Source organism: Quercus robur, chromosome 8 (genome assembly GCF_932294415.1).
Source record: "Quercus robur chromosome 8, dhQueRobu3.1, whole genome shotgun sequence".
NCBI lineage: Eukaryota > Viridiplantae > Streptophyta > Magnoliopsida > Fagales > Fagaceae > Quercus > Quercus robur.
This window is the reverse complement of record NC_065541.1, coordinates 50522242-50547894: the sequence shown is the minus strand read 5'-3', so window position 1 is coordinate 50547894 and position 25653 is coordinate 50522242. Positions and strand designations below refer to the sequence as shown.

General features: G+C 36.0%; 2 protein-coding genes and 1 non-coding gene across 7 annotated transcripts; 2 read left to right on the top strand and 1 right to left on the bottom strand.

Moving 5' to 3' along the window:
* Positions 1-1434: 1434 nt before the first annotated feature.
* LOC126696872 (serine/threonine-protein kinase ATG1a) lies at positions 1435-7676 on the top strand. Of its 2 annotated transcripts, none has more exons than XM_050393604.1 (13): positions 1435-1968; positions 2114-2231; positions 2554-2612; positions 3141-3205; positions 3780-3873; positions 3971-4051; positions 4217-4328; positions 4576-4630; positions 4769-4938; positions 5045-5400; positions 6583-6862; positions 6961-7031; positions 7101-7676. In XM_050393604.1, the coding sequence occupies exons 1-13, from the start codon at positions 1720-1722 to the stop codon at positions 7308-7310; spliced, it is 1920 nt and encodes a 639-aa protein (XP_050249561.1). In that variant the 5' UTR covers positions 1435-1719; the 3' UTR covers positions 7311-7676. The 2 variants fall into 2 exon arrangements, with proteins under 2 accessions (XP_050249561.1, XP_050249560.1); XM_050393603.1 differs by having other exon boundaries at positions 1436-1968; positions 4769-4947.
* A 789-nt stretch (positions 7677-8465) lies between these two features.
* On the bottom strand, positions 8466-22417 carry LOC126696871 (protein LATE ELONGATED HYPOCOTYL-like). Of its 4 annotated transcripts, none has more exons than XM_050393601.1 (8): positions 22178-22417; positions 21784-21809; positions 21327-21519; positions 21075-21186; positions 20728-20789; positions 10798-11022; positions 9223-10689; positions 8466-9100 (listed from the first exon to the last, which is right to left on the bottom strand). In XM_050393601.1, exons 3-8 carry the CDS (start codon positions 21363-21365, stop codon positions 8696-8698), a joined length of 2310 nt encoding a protein of 769 aa, XP_050249558.1. In that variant the 5' UTR covers positions 21366-21519; positions 21784-21809; positions 22178-22417; the 3' UTR covers positions 8466-8695. The 4 variants fall into 4 exon arrangements, with proteins under 4 accessions (XP_050249558.1, XP_050249556.1, XP_050249557.1 ...); XM_050393599.1 differs by having other exon boundaries at positions 21327-21474; XM_050393600.1 differs by having other exon boundaries at positions 21327-21465.
* LOC126697953 (U6atac minor spliceosomal RNA) lies at positions 17070-17206 on the top strand. The gene has a single exon (XR_007646325.1). It is a non-coding gene; the product is annotated as a U6atac minor spliceosomal RNA (small nuclear RNA).
* Positions 22418-25653: the final 3236 nt, after the last annotated feature.

Here is a 25653-nt window from a genome sequence, read left to right as displayed (position 1 = left end):
AAAGCACACTAAAATTATAATCATAGTTTCTTTAAAATTATTAACATAATTCTCTTTATTGCTATTTAAAAAAGAAAAAGAAAAATTCAATTATTAAAAGATTAAGAGTTTTAAAATGATGTTCGTTACTTATCTTTTAAATTATTTATAATCAATTATATATATATATATATATTTTTTTTTATATAAAAGCTTGATCTCACATGATTTACATTAGTCTTTATTTTACTATTTATTTATATTCAATTTTAATTATACTGTTAATTTTTTTAAAAAAATTAAATATAATTATTGATTAAAATGTAAATCATATAATCATAGATATCCCAAATTTAAAAAGAGAGCAGTATGTGGGATTTAATGCTCATGTAGTCCATTTTCTTGCTCTACCATGTACGAAAGCAATTATTTCGATGATGAACACAAAATTGAAATTACGAAGAAGTGAGACATGTATTTTTCTGCGTTTTCGGGGCATTTGGAAAATTCAATAATTATTAAACAATTTGTCAAGCTATTGTTTCTATGTTTAGAAGATCAACTGCAACAACAGAAGTTTATATTCTCTCTTTTATTGGCCAAAGACAATTTCATTGAAAAGGCGAACATGGACCTCTCAATTGGATCATTCAATTCCCAGCTAGATATTCTTTCTTCAAGACCATTACCTTTTAAAGGAAGGCGAAATTAAAGAATATTTACCACGAAGTGGCTACTAATGCTAATGTTAAGTTATGAATGATGTTTGGTTAGAGAAATTGTATATTTGTGCCTTTGATATTAGCTTATTTAGTTTTTTTTTGTTATGTTTTACAATATACTTATATTTTGAAAATGTAAAAAAAAATTAGATTTTAAAAAGATGTATATAAAAACTAAAAACTAACCAAATGAAATAAGTTGGACACAAACAAAATAAATACGGAAAAATAGTTACTTACCCTTTATCTTTAGATTATTTAACTAAACAACTATTTTTTTCAAAGTATTTAGCAAAATACCTCTGTTAAACTTTCAAAAAAAAAAAAAAAAGACAAAATATGCACAATATCGAGTTCCACCTAGAACTCGATATCAACAATATCAAGTTCCAAAAACATGGGTACCTTGTTAGATATTTTGAAAAGATAACTGTTTTGCTACTTACTTTAAAAATAAAGGGTGTTTAGCCATTTTTCTCAACAAACATATATGTATTCTAAATTAGTTGCTTTAATTAATAAAATTTTATAAACTTTTTATCTAAAAAAGGGAAAAAAAAAAAAAAAAAAAAAAACATCTACGAAAAAGGAGACCATGAAGGAATAATATTAAGCATAAATACCTAATTATCCACTCAACATAGGTCATTAACGTAAAGAAAAAGATAACTTTTTTTTTTTATCCAATAGTCTTCTTTAAAAATTGAAAAACTCCCCAAAAAAAAGCGGTTTTCTGATGATAGATAAGGCAAAACACCCACTAAGAAATACGGAAACACTTTCTCTCCAAAGAAAAAGAGAGTGAAATCAGTGAGCTACTGTTCCTGCTTTGCCTCAACTTCAAAACAACATCGGCGTCGTTTCCACACACAAAGACATTATTATTATTAAGAATCCAACATGGTATTCAAAGCCTCTCAAAATTCAATGATACCCCAATTAACAAAACACACATACCATCATGATACTATCTAAGAAAAATTGAGAGAGACCCAGTTGGTCAAAACTGGATTTTGCTATGGATCTTCGTGACCCGAACCACCAGCCCCGCTTGGTAGGGGACTACATACTGGGTCCGAGAATCGGGTCGGGTTCATTCGCCGTGGTGTGGAAGTCCAAGCATCGCCACTCAGGCGTTGAAGTCGCTGTCAAAGAAATTGACTTGAAACAGCTTAGCCCAAAAGTCAGTGAGAATTTGCTCAAAGAGATTTCCATTCTCAGCACCATCGATCACCCTAACATCATTCGACTCTTTGACGCCATCGAGGTTTCAATATGATACGACCCATTGTGTTCTTTTCAAGCTTCTCTTTCGCGTTTTATAGATGATTTTTTTTTTTTTTTTGCTTTTTTCTTATGATGTTTATAGTTGTGTGTCAATGTTGGTTTTTTGGGGGTTTTGGTTTTTGCAGACTAAGGATAGAATTTACCTTGTTTTGGAGTATTGTAATGGTGGTGACCTTGCGGCTTATATTCTTGCTCATCGCAAAGTTTCCGAGGCCATCGCTAGGCATTTTATGAGGCAATTGGGTATTTATGATCACCCTTGCATTTACTTTTTTTGGCTCTTGAATTACAATCAAGTTCATATTTTTTTTAATGTTTAGGCAATTGGGTATGTGCATGACCTTAGAGATACATAAAGTTAACGATTTTAGTCTGTATAAAAACGTAATCAAATTAATGTCTTTAATGATTAGGCTCGTGGGTATTTTTAAAAGTGTCAATTTTTAATAGCCTACTGCATGTTAGTTGTTTGTTACTTCCCATGTTTACTTTTTGTTGCATGTGTTTACAAAATAGAAGAAGTTGGGACTTTTAATTGTTCAATTTGGTTTGTCTTCTTCTGCAGCGGCAGGATTGCAAGTGCTTCAAGAAAAACACCTCATTCACAGAGATTTGAAACCTCAGGTATTTATGCTTCTCCTCAAACTGGAATTTTGAAGATCAGCTCAGTTGATTGATATGATGTTATACTTTAAATTCAAATGTAGCTCATGTAACCATGAGTGCCTTTGTACTGGACATGTATGTTTGTCAAAAATTAGAATGCTATGCTGATGATTCATATCCTAATTATTTATGTGACTCTTGTGCGCTTTCATTTAGGATGAAGTTTTTGTACATGTATATGGCTTCTGTTTTATGGTTAACTACTACTAGAGGAGTGCCTGTGCTCCTTACCACTCTATATTATCCTCTCTTTGTTTTGGGTGTTTGTGCATTTAGTTATTTGAAAGTGAAGGGGGAACCTTTGAATGAATTGAACTTAATAATCAATTGGCATTTAATATCTCATGAGGGACAAATTCGTAAATCAATGTGGCGCCTGTAATCAGATGGTATAGGTATAACTTCTATAACTAGATTTTGATAAAAGATTGGACATATTTTGTGTTTGGCTCAAGTCTTCCTGATTCTTCCTTCTCAAATTTGTAGAATTTGCTCTTAACAAGGGGGGAAGTGACTCCACTTTTGAAGATTGGAGATTTTGGTTTTGCAAGGTAAACTGTTCTGAGTCTATTAACTCCAAGAATTTTGGCTTCGATGTGACATTTACTGCTGCAATTAAGGAAGTCCTTATGTCTTTGCAATTTCTTGGAACGGAGAGGACATCATTACATGAACATGCTCAACAAACACTTACCCCTATCTAAGGTCATATATTTTGTTAAAATCTTAAGTTGTTGGCCACACCTTTGCGTCATTTTTGAGCATTAAACATGATCATACCGTATGAAAGATAATTCTGTTTGTAATCAGAATCTGCATTCGCAAAATTTTCATAAACTTTTTCCTCTGTAACTTGGAGTTTTTGTAAATTGTGAAATTGTTAAATACTACTGAGTAACAAACAATCTATTTTGCATGAACTAAGCTTTTCAATTTTAGACACCCCCAGTCTGTAGACAACTCCAGTTGATAGAGACATTACTCAAGCAGATTGAGTTGGAACTAGACAGGAAAACATTGAAAAACTTTGTCAATTTTATCGAACTAAAATTAGAACAAAAAAAAAGTGTCAAACATTTCAAATTATCATTTACACTTGATTTTTTTCCTTGACTTGTTTGCCAGGTCCCTGACACCCCAAGGCCTGGCCGACACCCTATGTGGTTCACCATTGTACATGGCTCCAGAGATTATTCGAAACCAGAAGTATGATGCAAAGGTGAGTGATCCAACATAAAACTAAAGTCATGTTGATTGTTCTTGTAAATATGTGTGCCATTCTAATGTTATCTTTTCTTATTGTTATCTGCCTGCAGGCTGACTTATGGAGTGTTGGGGCGATATTGTTCCAGCTGGTGACTGGGAAGCCACCATTTGATGGCAATAGTCAATTGCAGGTTTTTTGAGAAATAATTGATAATCTATATATTAAAGATTATAAAATATTAATTAATATTGAAAGAATGTAAGATTTTCTAAGAGGGCTAGCAATATATATATATATTATTATTTTTTTCTTCCAGAACTGTTTTGTATCTTTCCTGATTAGTCACTGTATACAGCTTTTTCAGAACATCTTAACATCGACTGAGCTGCAGTTTCCGCAAGGTGCTTTAGAGGAACTGCACCCAGATTGTGTGGATCTTTGCAGAAGCCTTCTACGTCAAGACCCAGGTACTGTGCTGTGGTATTCGCTTCGGTATATCTTATCTTCTTCTTCTTCTTTTTTTTTTTTTTTTTGGGGTGGGGGGGTGGTTTGCACTTTTATTTCAATTTACAATTAGTGCTCAACAATAAGAAATTAATCATATGTTCCACCATTTTAAAAAAAAATTCCACTACTAGTTATTTATAAATCTCTAGAGTTTGTTAGTTTAGCTTGTCTAAAAACCTCCATGTTTATTTGAACTTCAATTTGCAGTTCAGCGATTAACCTTCACAGAGTTCTTCAATCATAATTTCCTAGGGGAGCCCAGGTTTGCATCCAAGTTTCCAATATTTATAAATTATAATGCATTACGTTGGGCAATTTCTTTTTCATATTGGCTGGATATCCATTATATTTTGATTCTTTTGGGGTTAAGGTAGTTATAATCTTATCTTGTAATATGTAGGCCAATAGTGGAGGCTGAGCACTCTTCCGTACTTCCAATGATGAAACCAGAGGTTGGGCAGTGCAGTTATATTGCTTCTGATGAGAGATTGCAATTACATTCTGGGCATCATTTGAATTCATCCAGCAGAAATCAAGCATTAACTACATCTGTAACTAAGAGTGTTGATGGTGATGCATGTTCGTCTGATCAGCTGTTACTCTGTTTAGTATGTTTCCATATATGCTCATGCTATATTTGAAATTGCTTTTTTCTTTTTCGGTCTTGTCTATCCAGTTTCTGATTCAATGGAGCCTATTGAGAAAGATTATGTCATTGTCAACGCTCATTTTGCTTCAGTGGAGGATTTCTCTTATTATCTCGAGTCTTCCCTACAAGATAAATCCACGACCAGAGTTTCTCCTTGCCCTTCAAGGAAGAGTGACAAGGATATAGCTGATGCAATGCAAACAATGGAGCTGACTGGTAGTTCTGTTGGTGCAGCACAAAGCCATGGATCAGATCTCTTAGTGACATCAAGTGCATCATCTGTATTAAGGGGAGTTCAAGGACTAACCATATTGCATCCTTCGACTAGACTTCTCTTGTTACGTCAGTATGTTCAGGCTCTTACAGAACTATCGCAAGAAAAGGTTATTTAATGCTCTTGGCTTTAGTGGATAATTGGATATTGTGCTCATAATTGAATCTGATACAGACATACATACATACATATATGTAGTCATGGTGTAAATTCTTTACAATATACACCATTCAATAATCTTTCATTTGATCAATATTGATATCTCATCTCGGATATTTATAGAGTATAGTTTTCTTCTATTTGGAAAATCTACTAGATATATGAGATATAGATTTGATAGCAAATGACATTTGATTGATGTGAAATTTGATATCCAAGACAAGTGTGTGGCTGATTCAGCATTGGGGTTGGCAAAATATCAATCCAGTGACAATTTATAGTGGTGTAACACTATAAAGGGTTAAACTAATAGTATCTTTTATTAAATTCATATTTTGACAATCCCACAATTGGATAATGTGTTATATATATACTTTTGATAAGTAGGATTATGTGTTATATATATGCATAATATGTACACTAAATTTCTTGTCAATGGGATGTTATTTACTAACAACCTATACATTGGAGAGGAGAGGATAAGAGGAGGAGGGAGAAGAGAGGAAAGGAGTGGACAGTAGAGTAGATATCCCTCTCTCTTGTTTGGATGTTTTAAAAATTAAAAGGGAGGAGAGGAGTAGAAACCCCTTCCTTGTTTGGTTGTATGGTGGAAAGGAGAAGAAAAGATAATATATAAAAAAATGGGAAAGTATACCCTTCTTTTATTGTACTCTATGCATAATATTTATTACGGGCAAAATTGGAAGTACATAAAAAAATCATTAAACTAGAATCCCTTTGCCTCCACATTCCCCAATTTGGTGGAATTAAAAATAAGGGGTTTGGAGTGGTAAGGTAACCCTTCAAACCCCCTCAAATCCTTTACCCCACCCCTTTAGAGAAACAAACATTAAGGACAATGCTGCTCTCCCCTCCTCCGATCCAAACATAGTGTTAATTACTTTTCTTTTGTTTCTTAAAGGTGCTAGTCTTTCTAACACAAGGATTGCCAATAGCCCTATTTATAGGCCTTATGTAAATGAATCAAATTTATAGATAGATTAAGTTTGATAAAATTCCAGCGGCTTTGTTAAGCTTTGAGAGTGTGATTGCATAGGGTTTGTCTTTCTTTTTGAGCTTTTAAATGCTTTCTGATCTTTTACAACTGACTGGTAATTGCTACTGCGTGCAGTATAATGCAGGACATTTTCTAGAATCATTTTCAGTTGAGCTAATTGTTTTGGCTATATGGAAGAAAGCTATTCAAATCTGCAGCTCTTGGCTGGCTTCCGCTTCAGAAGGTGAATTACCTGAAAGTAGTTCCACCAATGAACCCATAACTTCTAGAATAGGTGCGGAGAAACATATAGATTTTAGCAGGCCTTCATCTGTTTCCATGTGGGCAGAACAAGGGTTTGTTGTTGCATGTGATCGTGCGGAACAGTTGTCCTATCATATCAGAGATATGGACGGTTAGGCTGCCTTTTAATGCTCTATACAAATGCCTTCTGTTTGACAATTACAAAACTGGCTTTGCAATTTATTCAAGTGTATCAAATACATATTGCAGGTGCTGCTGAGATGCCAGATGCGATGGAAATCATATTCCAAAAAGCACTTACTGTTGGGAAAAGTGGAGCTGTAAGTATACTTCCTTCTGTTTCTGTATCCTCTCATCTTAAACCTTCTTAGTCTTTGCCCTGGTTCCAGGTAGATGAATATTTACAGAACAAGGTTAGTGCAGCAGCATCGTACTCGAAAGCAATGCTTCTGCTTTCGTTTATTGTGGAAGAAGCAACATCCCTGCCATTGAGCCCACCTTTTTCATTAACTGCTGATGATAAGAAGCGGATCCAGCAATACATTGACAACTTGAAGTCCCATCAGACTCACTTCCTGATGTCACGGCCTTCCTCCTAAGCAACCTGCTGGACTCTCTAGTCAAGTATATACTACTGTAGTGAACAGCACTCATTAGAACACCAGCTTTAATGGGTTGCTGATTACTGAAGTAGGTGTCTGAAATCGTTATCAGATGCAATGAACAAAATTTTAAACTTTGGTGATGACACGGATATACGTTAACTATTCTCTAGTGATGACTTGATTATGAAAATATCTGACAGGTGTCTAATATACATGGAAGTATATAACTGATTGCTGGCCATCTAGAATGAGAATATGGCCTTCATTTCCTGAACTTGTGTAAATAAATTGTTTATTCTTTGTCCAGACAACTTTGTAAATATTAATGGTAAAAAAACTTGTACAGTTTGGATTTTTTAAGCCAGTGCGTATGCATACTTGAAAGACATCGGAGGTCACAAATGGGCTGCTGGGTGATTTGGCTACGAGAAGGCGAATGATCTTATTTCACTTACTATATATTAACAATATTTTCCCAGTCTGATTGCAAATTTACGCAAGCTTGCGTAGCATAAGAATGCAAATGTTCGGTTGTAGATAGCGGTTGACATTGTTATAAACATGGCTCTCAACCTTTAAATAGCAGGTGCTGTGTTTTTATATTCAGCAAAAAAAAAAAAAAAAAAAAATGGTGCCGTATTTTTATTCTAGGACCAAATCTGTTGAATTTATCCACCTTCCATTCAGGTGCTTTGTGGAAACAATATTAGATGCTTGCAATTATTCTCGTACATTTATGTTAAGCCCAAATACGTTGAGCTGGTCTCTCTCTCCCTCTCTCAAGTTCTCCGCAGTACTTGCAATCATTCAAGAAATAGTTTTTATCTAATTTTGACTCGGCAGCAAGAAAAAGCTTCTTGTTTGTCATCACCATTCACCATCCTCATATTACAATAAGTGGGGTATTGCTTACACCAATGGTGCACGTGCATATCAAGACATCAAACAAAGGAAAGATGAAGTTAGGCCAATTAATGCCAAAGCTTCTCATGATTCTCTTCACATCAGCGAAATTCCTGAGGCCATGAGACACAAGCACCACTCATTCAATATATTTACCAGAACCAACAGCCTTTGGTTCACTTGATGAGACAATGGAAAAATAATTGTTGAAGACATACCTTTAGAGGAAGGTAGCCAGATCAAGGCTTATTCGACAATTGAACGATTCTTATCTAAGTCTATTTAGGAAAGTCTTCTAGTGCAGTTGCATGGGGTTCAACATAGTATATGAGCAAATGTAGACATAATATAGTACACACACATGCACGACAAGTTTCGTGAGATGGACTTGAAATGAAAGAGATTAGAACATAGATAAGGAGAAAATAAGATATGCAACAACAAAGGTTTCCTTTGATTGAATGCAATATCAAATCTCAAATTGAAGCCTCCCCTTCCAAGCGTATCCTCTTTGGACCTCTCTCTTCACCTTGGCTACTAGCATTTGCCACCCTATTTTCCTTGGCCTCTACTGAACACCTTTTGTATGGCTTAAATCCCGTTCGATGAGCCTTAAGCTTTCCATATCCAAGCCCTATTGACAGCAGCCCCTCCCCGTTGTTGTTGCATTCAAAGTTTAAGATTCCTTGTTGGCCAGAACAAGACCCAGATGTTTGACTGTTGAGGTCTAACAGTGATGCATTTCCATCATTCTCATTTGCATTTTGCTTATCGTCTGTGGTAATGTCCTTTTGATTCCCCATGTTCTTCAGATCATGTGGAGGTGAAAAACTTTGAGGCAGTACCTCTCTAGAGAACAGTGCTTGAAAGGCCAGCCGGCCCTGAAAAAGAAACATCATGCAGAGCAGCAATGAATACAGAAGGTATACAAAAAAGAGAATTCAAAATCTTTTAGGTATTAATGTAGTAAAAAATTCATTAATTGACAAGATTGTCCTATTACCTCTTCAGAGACTGACTTCCAGGAATCATTCATGTAGCTGACACTTCTACTACTACTACTACAACAACGACGATTACTAGTATCAGCAGCTGAATGGTTTGCATCAGGTTCTTTTGGCTCTTCCTTCCCTTTCTCCTGCTTCTCTAATGCATCTGTCTCTCTGTCACTGCTAGAAGTTGTGTTGGAACCACATGAGGAACGGTCAACCTGTTTTCTGCCTTTTGTTTTGTTTGAATCATGGAGCTCGGTAGCTGCTACAGCATTCTCATGATCAGTAGCTTTTGGCCCAGAGTTTAGCTTTGCACCTCCACTCTCCTCAGAGTCTGATGATGATGGAATTGGCAATTTTGAGGCTGAATGCTGAGCTTGAACAGCTTCTGAATATTCTGGGTCGAGTTGTTGCAAGGGAGGATTTTGAAGAGTATTCACTTCTCCCTCTGTCTTGGCTGCAGGGGCTTGGCCAGAATCTGTTGGTGGAACTGCAGCTGTAGATGCAGGATTGCAGGTAAAAGCAGTAGGAAGAGGAGCACATAAGGGAACCAGTCCGTGGGCTGCCCACCATGCAGTTGCAGCAGCTACAGTAGCAGCAGCAATAGCTGCCATACTTGGAGTAGAGCCCATTTGCCTCGGTGGAAAAACCCCTTGCGTGCTTGCAGGAGAATCTGCAGAAGCCTCCACATTTGCATAGGGCCAAACTGTAGCTGCAAAACTCGCTGCAGCATGGGCTGCAGGATTTTGCATCAAAGTAGAGACAATAAGGCTTGGAAATGTGGAGGACATGTGGAGAAATGATTGGTAGTCGTCATGGTTATGGCGAATCGGGGTAAAGGGAGGATGGAAAGCTGGAAATGATTGATTAACAGAAGATCTGGGAACATTATTTTGATGTTCAGTGGTAGCAGATGCCGCTGGATTTGTAAAGGGATTATGGTGTCCGTGAATCTCTCCCATTGGGTGAAATATGGAGTCCTGGAATGACATATCTGAGGAAGGAGTTTGAGTACATGTTCCTAAGCTTCCATCTACAACTTGCACAGGTACATGCCTTGGGTAGTTCTGAGTGGCTTGCATCTCATCCATTGGCAAAGCACAATTTAAATTCTCTGTCTTGTCACCTTGAATTGGCTTCTCATGTGGAACATTATGATTCCCCAACTTTGAGCCCTTACTTGTGCCAGAATCTTGAATTGTCTGTTTGGCATCAGCTTTCTCTAACTTCTGATTTCCTTTAAGTTCAATAGTGACATAAGATTCATTTGTTTCATCTTGGGTTATTGACCTTTTCATTGAAGGGACAAACTCCCTTAACGTGCTTGAATTTCTGAGTGCGATGGGAGTCGGTACAGAACTCCTGTTTGCTGAAGAAACAGAAGAACAATGAACTTCTTGGCGAAGGGTAAAGACTTCTGAGCAATTGTCGTCCTGATTGTCTTTTGCATTTTCTGGTTTCTCATCTCCATTAGGTTTCTGATAAAAAATTAGAAGGCATCAGTGACATTCTTACTTGGAAAAAAAAAAAAGGTGAGGAAAAAAGAACAGCAAATGAATTTTAGTGAACAAAAATGAGATATCAACCTCAGGAAGTGGTTCTTTCTCCAAGTCCAGTGCTTGTTTGCAATCCGAAGAAGAAACTGATGTGAAAAGTTTTCCATCCTTCGTTCCCACCTGTGATGTGGGAGCGCCAATGCTTGTCTTTCGAGGATAAGGATTGCTTGGTTTCCTTTTAGGGCGTGGAGGTGGAATATCTATGTCAAGAGCTTGGCCTATTGGAACACCTTTAACAAGAGCCTCCTTCTCCAACTGAAAGTGAAAATTCTGTTAGCAAAACCAACAGAGTTGTATACTTGTATTCTCTGCAAGAGACAACATTTCAGTATAAATAGCATTCAAATAGACAAATACACTAAAAGCAGCAGTGTAACTTTAAAGGTAATTTATGGAATAACTCAAATGCTTTCTGAATAGCTCAAATACTGTGTATTAAAAAATATACATTGCCTGAAAGCCTAAGTACCCAAACAATGAAAATGCACATTCTTTAGCTTTGGAAAGAACTACCTAACAGCAATGCAAGAATAACAGTGTTAAGAGACCTTTTGTAATCAAGGGAATACAATAAAACATTCACCTTGTGGCATGGTCTAGAACTGTTGAAATGGAGAGGAAGGGTGCCTAACGGTAGAACTCTAGAAAAGAGAGAGAGAAAGGTAAAGGGGGGTGGGGATGGGGGAAGCATGGTGGCCCACATTATTTATTGTGAGAGATGTTCAGATCAGCTATTCTTATATATGCTTGGTTGCAAGTACTTATAATTTGAACTACTCTATTCTAGATCCTATCACAGAATAATCATAAATCATAATGTATAAACTTCACTCATGAATGAGATAGAAATTATAACATGTGACAGCTTCAATGATTTTAAGGAAGGTAACACATATCTCCCCTTAATTCAATAAGACGTATTACCATATCAGTTCTGCCCTCTGATTTTTTGACCTGCTCTCAAGATGAAATAAAGTTTTTTTTTTTTGGCCAAATAAGATGAAATTGAAGTATATGAACTGAAACATGGATTCCTTAGAATTGACCTTTGAATTGAAAACACATTAAAAAACTTTGATGTGAAACAACTTGTGTATATTTTGTTAAATTTACTTGCATTACACTTTCTATTTCATTCAATCTTAAACCCAATCAAATATTCAATTAATTACTTGTGCTCAGGTGGTATAGTTAACATGAAGCATCCAGAGTGAATAGAATTATACTAGATCATCTAAATGGATGGTCTCCTCAAGAAACATATACTTTTGTCTATGATATGATTTCAAAACAGTCTCCCTAACTATGCTTCCTGCCCTTGCTAATTTTCCTTTTCATGGGGGAACAAGGACCAACTTCCATTATATGTGAATGCACAAAGGTATCATGTTTACTTCAAGTTAACGTGACTCTCCCTTTTCTTTCTCAATAAATTTACTTGAAAAAAAGAGAGAGAAAATATAAGTCAAAGGATGTTCCGTTACAATAAGCAGTAGAACCATTTGGTTGAACATCCCAAATGCTCCAGCCCTACTGGAATAAGAAAAGGACACCAATATTGAACCACTAACTTGTAGAAGATTAAATTTGGTCTCGTTTTCCTCAACATGCAATGTCTATGATTATATTCGAAAACTAGAGAGTTACGTTCCCTAGATGTATTTTGATTAAAGTTGATTTGAGAATATCTTTTCCATTTAATAATCATCAAGACCCTAGAACTAGAAACTGAACAGAATATGAGAAAGATAATAGAGAGTAAAAGGGGCATTCAAGTTTTAAACTCTTTCATTCAATTATGATCGGACAAAAGACCGAGTTAAAGAAAGTAGGCTTCCATTTACATAGAAAAAAGAATGATAGATGCAATTCTTGAATAAGCCTCCTGCCCTTGCTAATTTGCATTTTCATGTGGGAACAAGGGTCCACATCCATTATATGTGAATGCACAAGAGCATGAACAGATGTCAAACGTGTGCATAAGGACATACACGCAAGAGGCCCAGTGCTGGTCCTAATGCAGAACTAGCTAAGAAATTATTTGTAGCAATAATGCTAAAAATACAAGATTAAACAGCAAAGAAGTGTTACCTAATGCACACCTTTTATTTCAGATTATCTTATAGCTCATGCACCAATCTACTCTAGCTCAACTGACACTTCCTTCCCTTATAAGTTCTAGGTGGAGGGTGAGGTTGTGGGGTTCAAGACCTGTTGGGTGCATGTGTAACATGCCACTTAAAAAAAAAAAAAAAAAAAAGATTAACGTATAACTTGTGCATTGCACAAGTCATTTTTTACAATTTTTTTTATTGGTAAGTTACACATGCACTTGGTGGGTCTTGAATCCTCAACCTCACCCTCCACCTTGCTCTTACAAGGGGAAGATGTGTGATTTGAGCTTGAGTTCATTGGAAAAGCATAAATAAATAAATCTTTTTTTTTTAGTACCTACATAATTTTCAGATTTGATTTGGAGAAAGTTACAATAAAAAATTGACTTCGTAACCAATATTTATCCACATCTCTTCAAAATTTAAGCTAGTATAAAGTATCTACACAATATATGAAGTTAGTGGAACCTTCATATGTGACCAAGAATTACTCTTTGCATGAGTATTAAGCATACATTTTAAAATTATAAGTTACAGCCCTATGTCAGTGATTTTGATATGAATCTGTTGAACTTTTATTTAACAGTATAATTTATAGATGCCAAATTTAAGGCATTTGGTAATCTTATTAAAATGATAAGATTATCTAAAGTTAGCAGTCTAATGTCAATGACATGATAAGAATATGCACACAAAAATGTATGCATAACCAAAAGCCAATCACAACTAAACTTGGGTCTATTTGTTCAAATTGATTATGTAGTAATAAGATCAGCTACACCTTTTTTGACTACAACTTGAATCAGAAAATTTTAAACTAATAAACAAAAAAGAAGGTGATCAAAATTAGAAGAAGAAAAATAAATGAAGGTTTAATATGAAATACAAATTATTAAGAACTTGGTGCTTTTATATACCATGGTCATATTTTTTTTAAATTGAATCATGAACAAAATTCCAAAGATATAAAATATTTTTTTAAGAGATTGAAAAATAAAATACTCACACATTGAGAGAGAGAGAGAGAGAGAGAGAGAGCAAAAATAGCAATAGCATCTATTTTGATGGGTGACATGAAATCTATGGATTAAAACATAAAAATTGGAATGACTCTTTGGTTTTAACAAAATTTATATGAATTTGATTAATTTTCTGGAATTAATAATCTCCAAAATAAAAAAAAGGACATTTCTAGGGCTGTATAGGACTGAATTTTCTCCCTCTACTTCTGCTTTTATATATTTATATAAATTATTTGTTGATGCATCTTAGGCTGCATTTGGCAATATGTAAAATATTTTCAAGTGAAAATATTTTACGAAAAAAGAAAATATTTTCAATTGTTTGTCTGTGTTGTGAAAAAATCGTCAGAAAATTATTTTGTGTTTGGTTTTACATGTAAAAACCTATTTTCATAAGCCTAGCTACCACAGTCACCACCATAAACCCAGCCACCACTGGCCACCATAAACCCAGCCACCACCAACCACCACATAACCAATTAACCTCAAAATATCATAATCAACAAACCCACCACTGATCCACCTTTGAAACCCACAACAAACCCATCATACAACCTGAAAAAACCTGCCTCAGCCATCGTTGAAACCCAAAACAAACTTATCACATAACCTAAAAAAACCATCCCAGCCACCGATCCACCACCCCCAAGAACAAATATTATTTGCAATAAAAAAATAAATCCGAAGAGGGCAGTGACCTCGATGGCGCGGGTGGGCAGTTACGGCGTGGGTGGGCAGTGGGTTGTAGATCGATGACATGCAGTTCAAAATTCGGCCTTGGTGGGTCATAGGGAAAGAGAGAAAGAGAGAGGACGAAAAGAGGAAGAGAGAAAGAGAGGAGGAAGCGGCAGATTGGCAAGTGGAGGCAATGGCAGAGGCGGATTGGCGAGTGGAGGCAATGGCAGAGGCGGATTGGCGAGAGGAGGCAACGGCAGAGGCGGTTCAGTGAGAGGAGACAGCGACGGGTTGGCAAGTGGAGGCAGCGGCAGAGGTGGATCAGCGATGACAGGAGCTGGGTCTCTCTCTCTGGTGTTCCTTCGGCTTGGTGCGTGTCAGTGAGGAGAGTGGAAATTGATTGAAGGTAAAATCACTATGTAAACCAATTTCCAGGTCTAAAGGGTTTAATTTACAGTCAACTGAAATGGATTTTCAGTTGGACCGTATTTTCATGCGCACCCAAACACACTCAAGGGTGTAAAATATTTTCCTAATTTCCATTTCACCCGAAACAAACACAGCCTTAACTGCAATTGTGGTAAAATAGTTCTTTCAATACACAACTACAACATCTTAACATTAAAAGTATCTATCAAAAAAAAAAAAAAAAAAACATTAGAAGTATTCGAAATTTAAATTTTTTTTAAAAAAAGGTTGAAGTGATTATTAAAACTATTACTTATATCCCATAAAATGGGTGTACGTGACTTTTTAAATTTCTAATATTAGTTTTCTAACACTTTTTTATTGGTAATTCATACATGCAACTAGTAAATTTTGAATTCACAATCTCATCCTCCACCTTATTCCTCCTTATTTTTACAAAAAGAGGAAGCATGATTTGAGGTATAACTCATTGACCAGTTAGCAATTTCTTCTCCCATACACCATTTAGCAATTTCATTTCACTAGTGGAACCATTTATAAAAAAGGTGAGTTGAAAATTCTCATGATATAAGAGCATTTACAACTGCAAATCCTATCCTATTCTATTTTACCATATCAAAAACCTCTTTTATCAATTATACAATATCATTTTACAATACACCCAACATCCCAACTTTTATTTTCTTACACACATTAAAATAATATATTTTCACAATAAATTTTTTTTTTTCCTCTAATTTTACAACATACCCAACACTTTCCCATCACTACCCACTAATCCACCACCACGACACCACCCTGATTCACCATCAACAACACAACCACCACCCTGATCTGCCACATTAAACCCATAAGCTCCACCAACCCATGAGACCCAAGCCGTTGCACCCCCAAATCCCACTGCTACACCACCAAACCCACACCACTATACCCACTGACCACACTGTTGCCCACCAAAATCATACCTATTGAAATCAACCCACACCACAACACGACCCATAACCTCCACCACACGACCCATAACCTCCACCACCTGCCACCACACAGCCCATAACCTCCACCACATGACCCACCATGTAGCCACCACTTGACCCACGACATCCAAACCCACCATCTGACCCACACAGCCATAACTAACCCCAAAATCCCATTAAAAAATCCCATAGAACGAGAGAGAGAAGAAAGAGTTTCTACCAAGATAGTTCCAATCACCGATCCACCATTGTCTACCACATAGAGAAGTGAAGAGTTTCTGTTGAGAGAGAGAGAGAGAGAACGGGCAAGAAGAAGAGAGAGCAGAAAGAAAGAGAGAAAAGGAAGAGAGAGAGAGAGAGAGATAATGAAATAATGAGAGAGGAGAGAGAAGAACCAAACTGATTAAAAAACAATATTTTGTTTATACCATTATGCTACAGTGCCGTCCAACCTTTAGGATGGTACTGTAGCACTATAGCAAAAAAATTTGCATTTTTACATGTTTCCATGTCCGGCTGTTGAGCTATTTGGGCCTCACACGCTAAATTTTCCTTACATTTGCCATATCCCAGGCCCATTGTGAATGCTCTAAGTCTCTCCATTCTCCTATCAATACATTTCTCATACTCTATCACTGTCTTTTTACTCCATTGCTTCCACCATGCATTCTGAGCAACCAGACATGGCTAACCAGATAGACCTTGCATTGACCATTTCATTCAATCTATGATTTGTGGTTGCAGACAGCACAGCAAGATCCGTTTCTGAGATTATAATACTAAACACGTGTGTTCATGTGCGCGTGTGTGCATAAGATGGTAAAACAATTATGAAATAAACATTCTGTTAGTTTGTTGACAAAATTATTAACACTTAGAATTTTGCACTTTATTAAAAAATGTAAAATTTGGGGTAGCTCAAATGAGAATGTTAAGATGAATGAGTAGAAAATAAACGAAAAGATAAGATTTGAAATGAGGAAATCAACTTGAAGATAGGGGTAACCCCTGATGATGAAAAGACGAGGGAGAGTTGCATGAGATAGTTTGGTCATGTTTAGAGGAGAGTGATGCACCTGTGAGAAAGAGTGTTCATAGAAAGGAGAGATGGTTGGCATCTCCCCTGACAGGGACAAGACAGCCTTTGGCCTTACCTGTTACCTACACATCCGGTTAAGGCTCCGCACCTCTCCAAGTGGATCTATAACCACAACCCAACTTTTTAGCTCCTAGACTCGTTCGTAGGCACTTTATTTGATTGGTATTGGGCTTGGGGAATCACATCTAGTGATTCCCTTCCAACTTTTATAAACTCTCTTCTTTCTTGTACTTAGTTTTTAGTTTTATCTGTACTTTTTTTGGCTGCTTTGTGTCCTTTTTGCATGAAGTAGCCTTTTTCCATACAATTTTTTATTCTTATTAAAAAAAAGAAAAAAAAAAAAAAAAGAAGAAGAAAGGAGTGAGTTGATCCAACTTAAGGGAACAAAAAAAATGTAGAAGAAGATCAAAAAAGCATCAGTAGAAGTAATAAAAAATGACATGTCAAATAAGGAAGTAAAAGAGAGTATGAATTTAGATAGAATGGAATGGGGGAAAAGACTATGTGTGCCAATCCTAACTAATTTGTTGAGGATCCATAGCCGAACCCAAAATTTTGGGATTAAGGCTTTGTTGTGTTGTTGCTGCTGTATAAAAAAAAAATGAAAAAAGCAACTTTTATTAGCACTAGACGTACATGCCAAATTTCTTAATAGAAAAGTAACAGTCTTTCTGTTGATAGTTCACTTAATCTATTCCACTCTAATTTTCAAGCAAACTTACTCTACATAGAAGCCATACTAACCAAAAACACTTCTACATATGTAAAGATTGGCTATTATGCAAGGTATATTAGAGAGCATACCGTAATACCATAGCACTAGATTGTCCAGCACTGACAGCAGTGCTTATGATTCTTCAAATTTTCCGTAGCTTAGAGGATGTAAGGCAAGCTATGTCTTAGTATGCCATGGTGGGGCACCTTAACATCCCAGAAGATTTAAATGGATGACTCAAAAGTAGTAGCTAATCTAACCACGTGTCAGCTTAAAGAATGGGATTTGTAAAGGATAGTCATTTGACTCCTTTCCCCATTTTTTGGCAAAATAAAGTGGACTCGTACTTGTTAAGATACCTTCTTTACTTGTGTAGATTTATTATCATATTTTAGATTATAAACCAGTCATGGTTGAGTTCTCTAATGTTCTAATTTTATTTCCTTCAATTTTTATTCTGTTCATCTATGTATCATATTCATGGGCTCTTTATTCAACATTCATGATTTACATATGTAAATTAAGTTTTTTAGAAAATTCAAATTACTTTGACTCTAGAGGGAGATTTGTGCATTGGATAGGACCTTTAGAAAAATCAAATTACTCCTACTCTAGTGGAGTAACTATATTTTTTTTGATAGGTAAGAGAAAGTATATTCAAGAAAACTGCTAGATGCAAATAAGCATCAGCAAAACAAAAGTACAAAAGAGAAGGAACAGCAGAAAACAAAAAACAAAGAAAGAGAGCTAAGGAAAAGAGGAAGCGAGTCACTAGATGTGAGTCCCCAAGCCCTAGCCTAATCAAAAAGGGAACCAGAAAAGAGAGCAAGCATTTGGTCCTCGGTAGGGCTGTCCATGGGTCGGGCGGGTCGGGTTTGTGCTCAACCCACCGCCAACCCGACCTGATCGGGTGGAGTCTGCCATCAACCCGCCGCCGACCGAGAAACTGATCGGATCGGGCGGTTCAGACATCCAGTTGGTTTCGGGCGGGTCGGTCAGAGTCAAGATCTGAGGTTCCAGCGAGAAAACGGCGAAAAGTCAGTGAAATTTCGCCAGATCTGGAAGAAATTTCACTTGATTCGATGAGATTTCACTAGATTTAGATGAAATATCACTAGATCTACTTGATAAGTCGCCGAAATATGAAAATTTGTTGCCAGAATCTGAAAATTTGAAGTCGGAATCCGGAAATTTGAGGCCGGAATCTGGAAATTTTGGCTGGAAATTCTTAAACATCGGTCGGATCGGATTTTTCGGGTTTTGGGAGAGGAAAACCAAGACCGACTCGCCGGAGTCGGTTTTTGGAAAAAATGATCCGCCGCCGACCGGTGACTTGATCGGGTCGGCCGGTTTCGGATCGGTCGCCGGTCGGATCCTTCGGGTGGGTCGGGTTTCGGATGGGTCTAGACAGGCCTAGTCCTCGGGTCTATCCAAATCCTCAAACGTCCTCCGGTTGTGTTCCTTCCAAATACACCATATCAAACATAGCGGAACTAAGTTCCAAATGTGGGATGCATTCTTCCCCAGCCAATTCCACCAACTAAAAAGAAAGTTTGACACCGTACATGAGGGAACCCATAAAATCCCAAAACTCCTAAAGACAAAGCACCACAGCTGATAAGCCTTTCCACAATGTAACAACAAATGATCCATTGTCTCACCATAGCAACGACACATAATGCACCAGTCTACTGTTAAATAAAAAAAGGGGGGCTGGTTTGGCCAAGCAGTCTTGACCAAACCAGCCCCCCTTACACTACAATGGGAAAATATTATATCATACCTTCTTTACTAAAATGGGGAAATACTCTATTATGAGAGAGAGAGAGAGAGAGAGAGAGAGAAAGAGAGAGAGATTTTAACTATTATATGTTGCAATTGATCAAGCTGTAAGATATTTCAGGAGCATGTGAACTAAACTGCAAATGATCAAAATGTCTGCTTAATTTGGTGAAATTCTTGTTGGTATGGGTGTGTTCCAACTTCCAAACACTTTGACCTTCATTGTGAATCTCCTTGAATATCTTAACATATGGGGCCTGGTGCGAACTAGGGCCTTATCTATATCACACACAAGCGCTCCACTCCACTCCACTCCACCCCACCCCATCTCGTCTTGCTCATGTAAGTCCAGGTTAGTTTTATTTCGGGCCTATATTTTTATCTCATTTCCATATATTTTGTGCTTTTAAGAGCTGTTTGTGACTGTTGATTTCAGCCCATTGGATATTAGCTGTTTGAAAGAACTTGGAAGTTTACGAAACTTGTTTTCCTATCAAATTCAAAATTTATTTTCTTGTCCTGTCTTTTCATATTGCAATGAAGCATGAAGCATAATGGATCGTTTCTCTTCCACCAATGAATTTTTAAGTCAGATACAGTATTTATTTTCTAGCTTCTCCTGTTACTTAGTGACCTCAATTTATTTATTTAAATATCACATATCTAAAGAGGTAAGTGCTTTGAGCCTGAGGGTACTGAGGAGAAATTTAGTAAGTGACTTAATCTCACTCCCCTCCTAAAAATGGCAGTCTGGGAAGGAACTTATACAGCCTCTACAACTGTTGAAAAAGTTGTTTCTCATTATGACCAAGTACTTACAAGTAGTGCTTTCACATAGAGAGGTTCTCAACAAATTTACAGGCCAAATGCATAGGGTGTATGTATGCATGTAGATATGCATAACATTCATATGTAAAAACAACAACAAAATTTGTCCCCTTGCAAACACCATTCTATCATATAGTTAAATGTGAAGAAAACTAGTAATACACAATGATGGAGCTAATGGAATATAATAAGAGAATAAAAATTATCAACAGTGTTTCAAGAGAGAACTAATGAACCATAACTGCAAACAAGAGTAAAGATATTGTTTGCAATTGAAAAAATACATCTCATACAAGCATAAGGTGAGAAGGTAGCAATTGACCTTTGAAAAGAATTTCTGTGCATGACTTCTGATCTGCACAGCAGTCTTTGTTCCTATATGTTCTGCGCATCACCAAGTAAAACACAATAAGGAGAAAAAAGCAACGAATCTCCAATTAAGAGAAAAGTACATAAAAATAGAATTTCATATCATTTCCTAACAGGAGATAGCATATATTTATATATCCAAAGGATTCAGCTCAAGATATCTCTTAAAATCCAATCATCCTATATTTGTATAATCGATTGCACAAAGTTCAATTTGAGCCCTACCTGACTAACCAATTAACTATATGTAAAGAAATTAACAGAGAAAACAAATATATATAAAAGGTACAAGAGAATAACCTTCTATCCGCTGCCATGCTCGTCCATAAAGCTTCAAGGCTTCTAGAAACCTATTATGCTCGTCCTCCGTCCATCTCTCCCGTTGCTTAGTTATCGTATATGGTTTCCTTGCCTACCATTAACAGAAATTCATAATTCACATATTTAGCTTCTTAAGTATGACATTTAACTTTCAAAAAGCAAGCAATCAAAGCTTAAAATAACAAAATTTAAACCATAATCCCCCCCTCTCTGTTTATCTACTATTATCACCTTAATAACCAGTTCTTCCCCAGAGGAGTATGTGTCCATTACCGGCCGCGGAGCAGCCACCAGGGCTGCTTCAAATCCTCTCTACCGCGCAAAAATTGATGTGAAAACACGCCTTCTTTTCTTGCGAGGACATCAAATACTATAAATACTAAAGCCACCGTTGTCAATAACAAAAGCTGATATGCCGATACTACTGCAAAAAAAAAAAAAAACCAAAGGGGACAACAAATCGGTAGAGATCCGTCTCTGTATTTAACGGCACGTTTTTTTAGCACATTCCAAATTCACAAGCAAGTTTTTCTTTCTTTTCTTTTGTACTATTATACTGCAAAAATAATTGAAATTCAAATCCATTCACAAATAAATTTTTTTTTTTTTTAATAGAGAATCCACCGCAACAGAGAGAGACGCTTCTCCGAATGAACTAAAAGTAAATTTCCTTATTCAGAATCCTCACCAAAACGAACTTGAAGACGCCAAATCCTTTAGGAAACAAGAAAAAAAATGTAGAGAAAACAGAAGACAGAAACTTTAATCAGTACGCATCAATCTCTACACATGCTTCAACTTCAATACGCATACACTACCAGTAACAATTATGCTATTTCCTCTGTTTGGCTACCGAGAAAGTATAAGAAAAAAAAAAGCGAAGAAAATACAGCTCCTAATCTCAGATTCTGCTTAACTCAGCTGAGGCCAGTTATTCCGATCCAAAACCACTTAAAATCTTTTCAAAAAAAAAAAAAAAAAAACTCGGTTCTGCTTTTTCACTTGCTTTGCTGTAATATTTTCTTGGTAACCAAACGGAGAGCAAGAGTTAAAAAGAGCTAGAGATTGGAAATGAGAAGTACCTTCCGAGAAAGCCATGGTAGAGTAGAGAAATCTGGAGGCAACGACGGTGACTCGGATCATGCATGGAGAGAGTGGAGTCACGAGGGACTCACCGGAGGACCCATGGTTTCCGGCAATGGTGGATCGGAATCCCAGAAATCACAATAAACAACGACAACAACAACAACAACAAAATTTCCACAGAGAGAAAAAAAAGAAAGAGTGAGTTGAGAGCGAATATCAGAAGAAGAAATGAGAGCTTGAGGTGAGGACTTTAAACACAACCAGAAGCTGCTTTCACAGTTGGAGAGAGGCGAGCAATCTCAGCCACAACAATTTCTTGTGTATTTTAATTTTTACAAGAAAATATTTTTCGGATTTCGATTTTTATTTGAGGCTGTGAAAGAGCGAAAGGGGAAAACAGTGACAAGCGAGTCACAAGATGACGACACGTGGCGAAAATGTAGTGGGTGATTCAGTTAACGCCCACCTTCCTTCCACTTTTTGTTTAAAAAAAAAAATTTTTAATATTATTTTATTGGTGACGAGTGGATCTTCAAATCTCGTCCACAAACTTGTTTCTCTGGGCTGAGGTTAAGTCCGTAAAAGCGCCTCCAGCTGTGCGCGTGGGACCCCCTGTCTACGTGTCATTTGAAGGGAAACTGCTTTGTACGGTTGCCGGTCATGTGCGCGCTTCACATACGTGGCGTTCTGGAACTTACTTGCCTAAGAAGTGTAATAAAACAAACGGCTATGGGAACCGCTACGTGGCTATTTGGCAAAAGGATTGTAGGATCGATCGTTCGTCAAAGTTTGGTACTTCAAGAATCAAGATCAACCCAAAATATATTCTTTAAAAAAAAAAAAAAAAAAAAAATCAAGCAAAAGTAGCGTCGGTACTCGGGATTGAGCTACATTTTGTAGATGGTCAAATTTATTACTAACTATAGTGTTTAGTCAAATTCGAGTAACAAATTTATTTTTATTTTTCAAAATTTTGGCTGCAGACGTTAACTTGCATAAAAGTTGAGATCTAAAGTTTTAAGTTTTAAATAAGTTTGTAGTCAAAATTTACTTTTATCTTCTGAATAGAAAGATAATAGAGGCAGTAGAAGCAGTAGCTTTTATCTTCTGAATAGGAAGATAGTGGAGGCAATAGAAGCAGTGGTATAACCAGGATTTCAGTTCAAATAGGACAAGATTATAAGCTAATATAAAAAAATAAAAAAAACTGAAAAAAAAAATCTATATTAACAAAAAAATAAATAAATAATAATTACTATAAGTGTTATACAAGTTAAAATAAATTAATTTGAAAATATTAAAAGTGAAGCAATTTACTTGCAAAGTTGTATACACCTCTTATTGTCTTTTATTGATTGTTTTTGAAACTATAGGTAAAATTCAACTTTCTATTCATTTTTCAAAGTTATTAAAATTTGTGTAAAATATAAGACTATCAATTTAAATGTCATGAGAAAGACATTAAAGAGCGTGATTATTATTATTATTATTATTATTGATTTATTGGGCATTAGGTAAGCTTGCCATTTTCTCTTTATTTTAGCAGGATTAGGAAGCTTTTTTATAGATTTGTGTTTATTTTTTGCATCAAAGAGGGAAAAGCATTTAAAAAAATTTATAATAGGAGGAATTAGGTCCCCCCCCCCCCCCCTTTCCTTGGGGCTCTGCCCCTTAGTGGAAGTAGAGGTGGAGCTCCAAATTCCAACCACATATAGAGAGTATCAAAAAAAAAAAAAATATATATATATATATATATATATATTTATATCACTATCATTAGACTATTACTTGATCCTAAATTTGATTAGCACTATTGTTTAGTAAAATGAGTTTTTTTTTTTTTTTTTTTCATCTCCCTCCCGTCAATTTACTCTCTTTCTCATCTTGTCTGTCTCTTAACTCTCACCCTCATCTTCATAAAAATTTTGTACCTCATGTGCAAATCTCTCACTTTTGTAGGATTTAAGCGAGGTGATTGGTAAGTAATCTTACATTCAATTTATTTTGGAGAAGTTACTCTCTTTCTCATCTTGTTTGTCTCTTAACTCTCAATCTCATCTTCATAAAAATTTTGTACCTCGTGTGCAAATCTCTCACTTTTGTAGGATTTAAACGAGGTGATTGGTAAGTAATCTTACATTCAATTTATTTTGGAGAAGTTACTTTTCATACATGAACTTTTGAGCTATTATTTTTGGTGGAAGACACTTACCATTGCACTAAAGCCTAAACTCTCTCTCTCTCTCTCTCTCTCTCTCTCTCTCTCTCTCTCTCTCTCTCTCTCTCTCTCTCTCTCTCTCTCTCTCTCTCTCTCTCTCTCTCTCTCTCTCTCTCTCTCAATTGAAACATCTCTTTTTTTCTTTCCATTGAGTTACAATTAAAGCCCCTCCCATTTCATGTTTTCTGTCTAACTTAGACATGGTTACAGCTATTTGAGCTTAGTTATGACTAGCCCCCTCTCATCTTCTCCTTAGTTTCTCTATCTAGCTCATCTTTAAACCATGGAACCATGAGTTTAGGCATGAATAATTAGACATATAGGCTTGATTTGGATTTGTCCATGTGGGGGGTTTCAATGATGAAGAATATAAGTCATAGGTGATGGTTGTTCAACCAAGAGGGGGCTTTGATGGCTTCTTTGTGGATTGGTCATGGTTGTTTAGGTTCAAGATGAGGTTTTAGCTGAGATGTGGCTTGGTTGAGTAGGGTTTTAGATGGGGGTGATGTAGGATTGCTTGGGATTTGACCATCGTCGATGGTGGCTACAAAAGTTGCCTAAAGTTTGTGGGTGGTATAGATTGTGGCCATGGGTGGCAGTGGTGAATTTATGGGTTTACATGGGTAGTGACCATGGGTGACATTGATGGTTTTGGATTCTAGGGTTTGTTTGGGTGGTGGTTTTGGTGGTAGTGGTGATTGGTGGTGATTTTGGGTTTGTATGGTCAATAAGTAGAGAAAAAAAATATAATAAACAAAAACAAAAACAAAAAGAATATTTATTTAAAAATAAAGAAAAAATGAAGAATTTTATGCAATTTAATTTTGAAAACTAAAAAGTGGTTAACTAAAATAGATATAATACTTTTTTGGGTTAAATTTGACTTAGGTTTGACACTTGGGTTTAGTGTGCTCTATTTTAGTTTAATATTTGCACAAGTATATTTACTCTTGTTTCAAGGATCAGTTTCTCTCATGCAATTTCATCTCAAACTAGATTACATATTCAAACTCATTTTTTTAGTTGAACTTACTTAATGGTGATATTTAATTAATTTTTTATTTTTATTTAAAGTAAATATCATTAATATATATTTTGTACTTTTTTTTTTGGGTAAAACTATACTAAGAATTTATTTATATTACATTGTTCGAATCAAAGACTCATTTTCAATTATGATTTTATAAAAACTAAATTGACAAATATAATTCTTTATCCAACTAATTATATAATTTTGCTAATAAATTGAAATTT

Bases quoted from the DNA above. Each gene is read 5' to 3' on its own strand.
- LOC126696872 (XM_050393603.1), top strand. From the start codon at position 1,720: ATGGATCTTCGTGACCCGAACCACCAGCCCCGCTTGGTAGGGGACTAC. The intron at 4,329-4,575 runs GTACTGTGCTGT...TTCAATTTGCAG, and splicing joins CCTTCTACGTCAAGACCCAG to TTCAGCGATTAACCTTCACA. The intron at 5,401-6,582 runs GTTATTTAATGC...TACTGCGTGCAG, and splicing joins CAGAACTATCGCAAGAAAAG to TATAATGCAGGACATTTTCT.
- LOC126696871 (XM_050393601.1), bottom strand. From the start codon at position 21,365: ATGGACACATACTCCTCTGGGGAAGAACTGGTTATTAAG. The intron at 11,023-20,727 runs GTCAATTGCTAC...TTTCACTTTCAG, and splicing joins CACAGAAATTCTTTTCAAAG to TTGGAGAAGGAGGCTCTTGT. The intron at 9,101-9,222 runs GTAATAGGACAA...TTTCTTTTTCAG, and splicing joins GGAAGTCAGTCTCTGAAGAG to GGCCGGCTGGCCTTTCAAGC.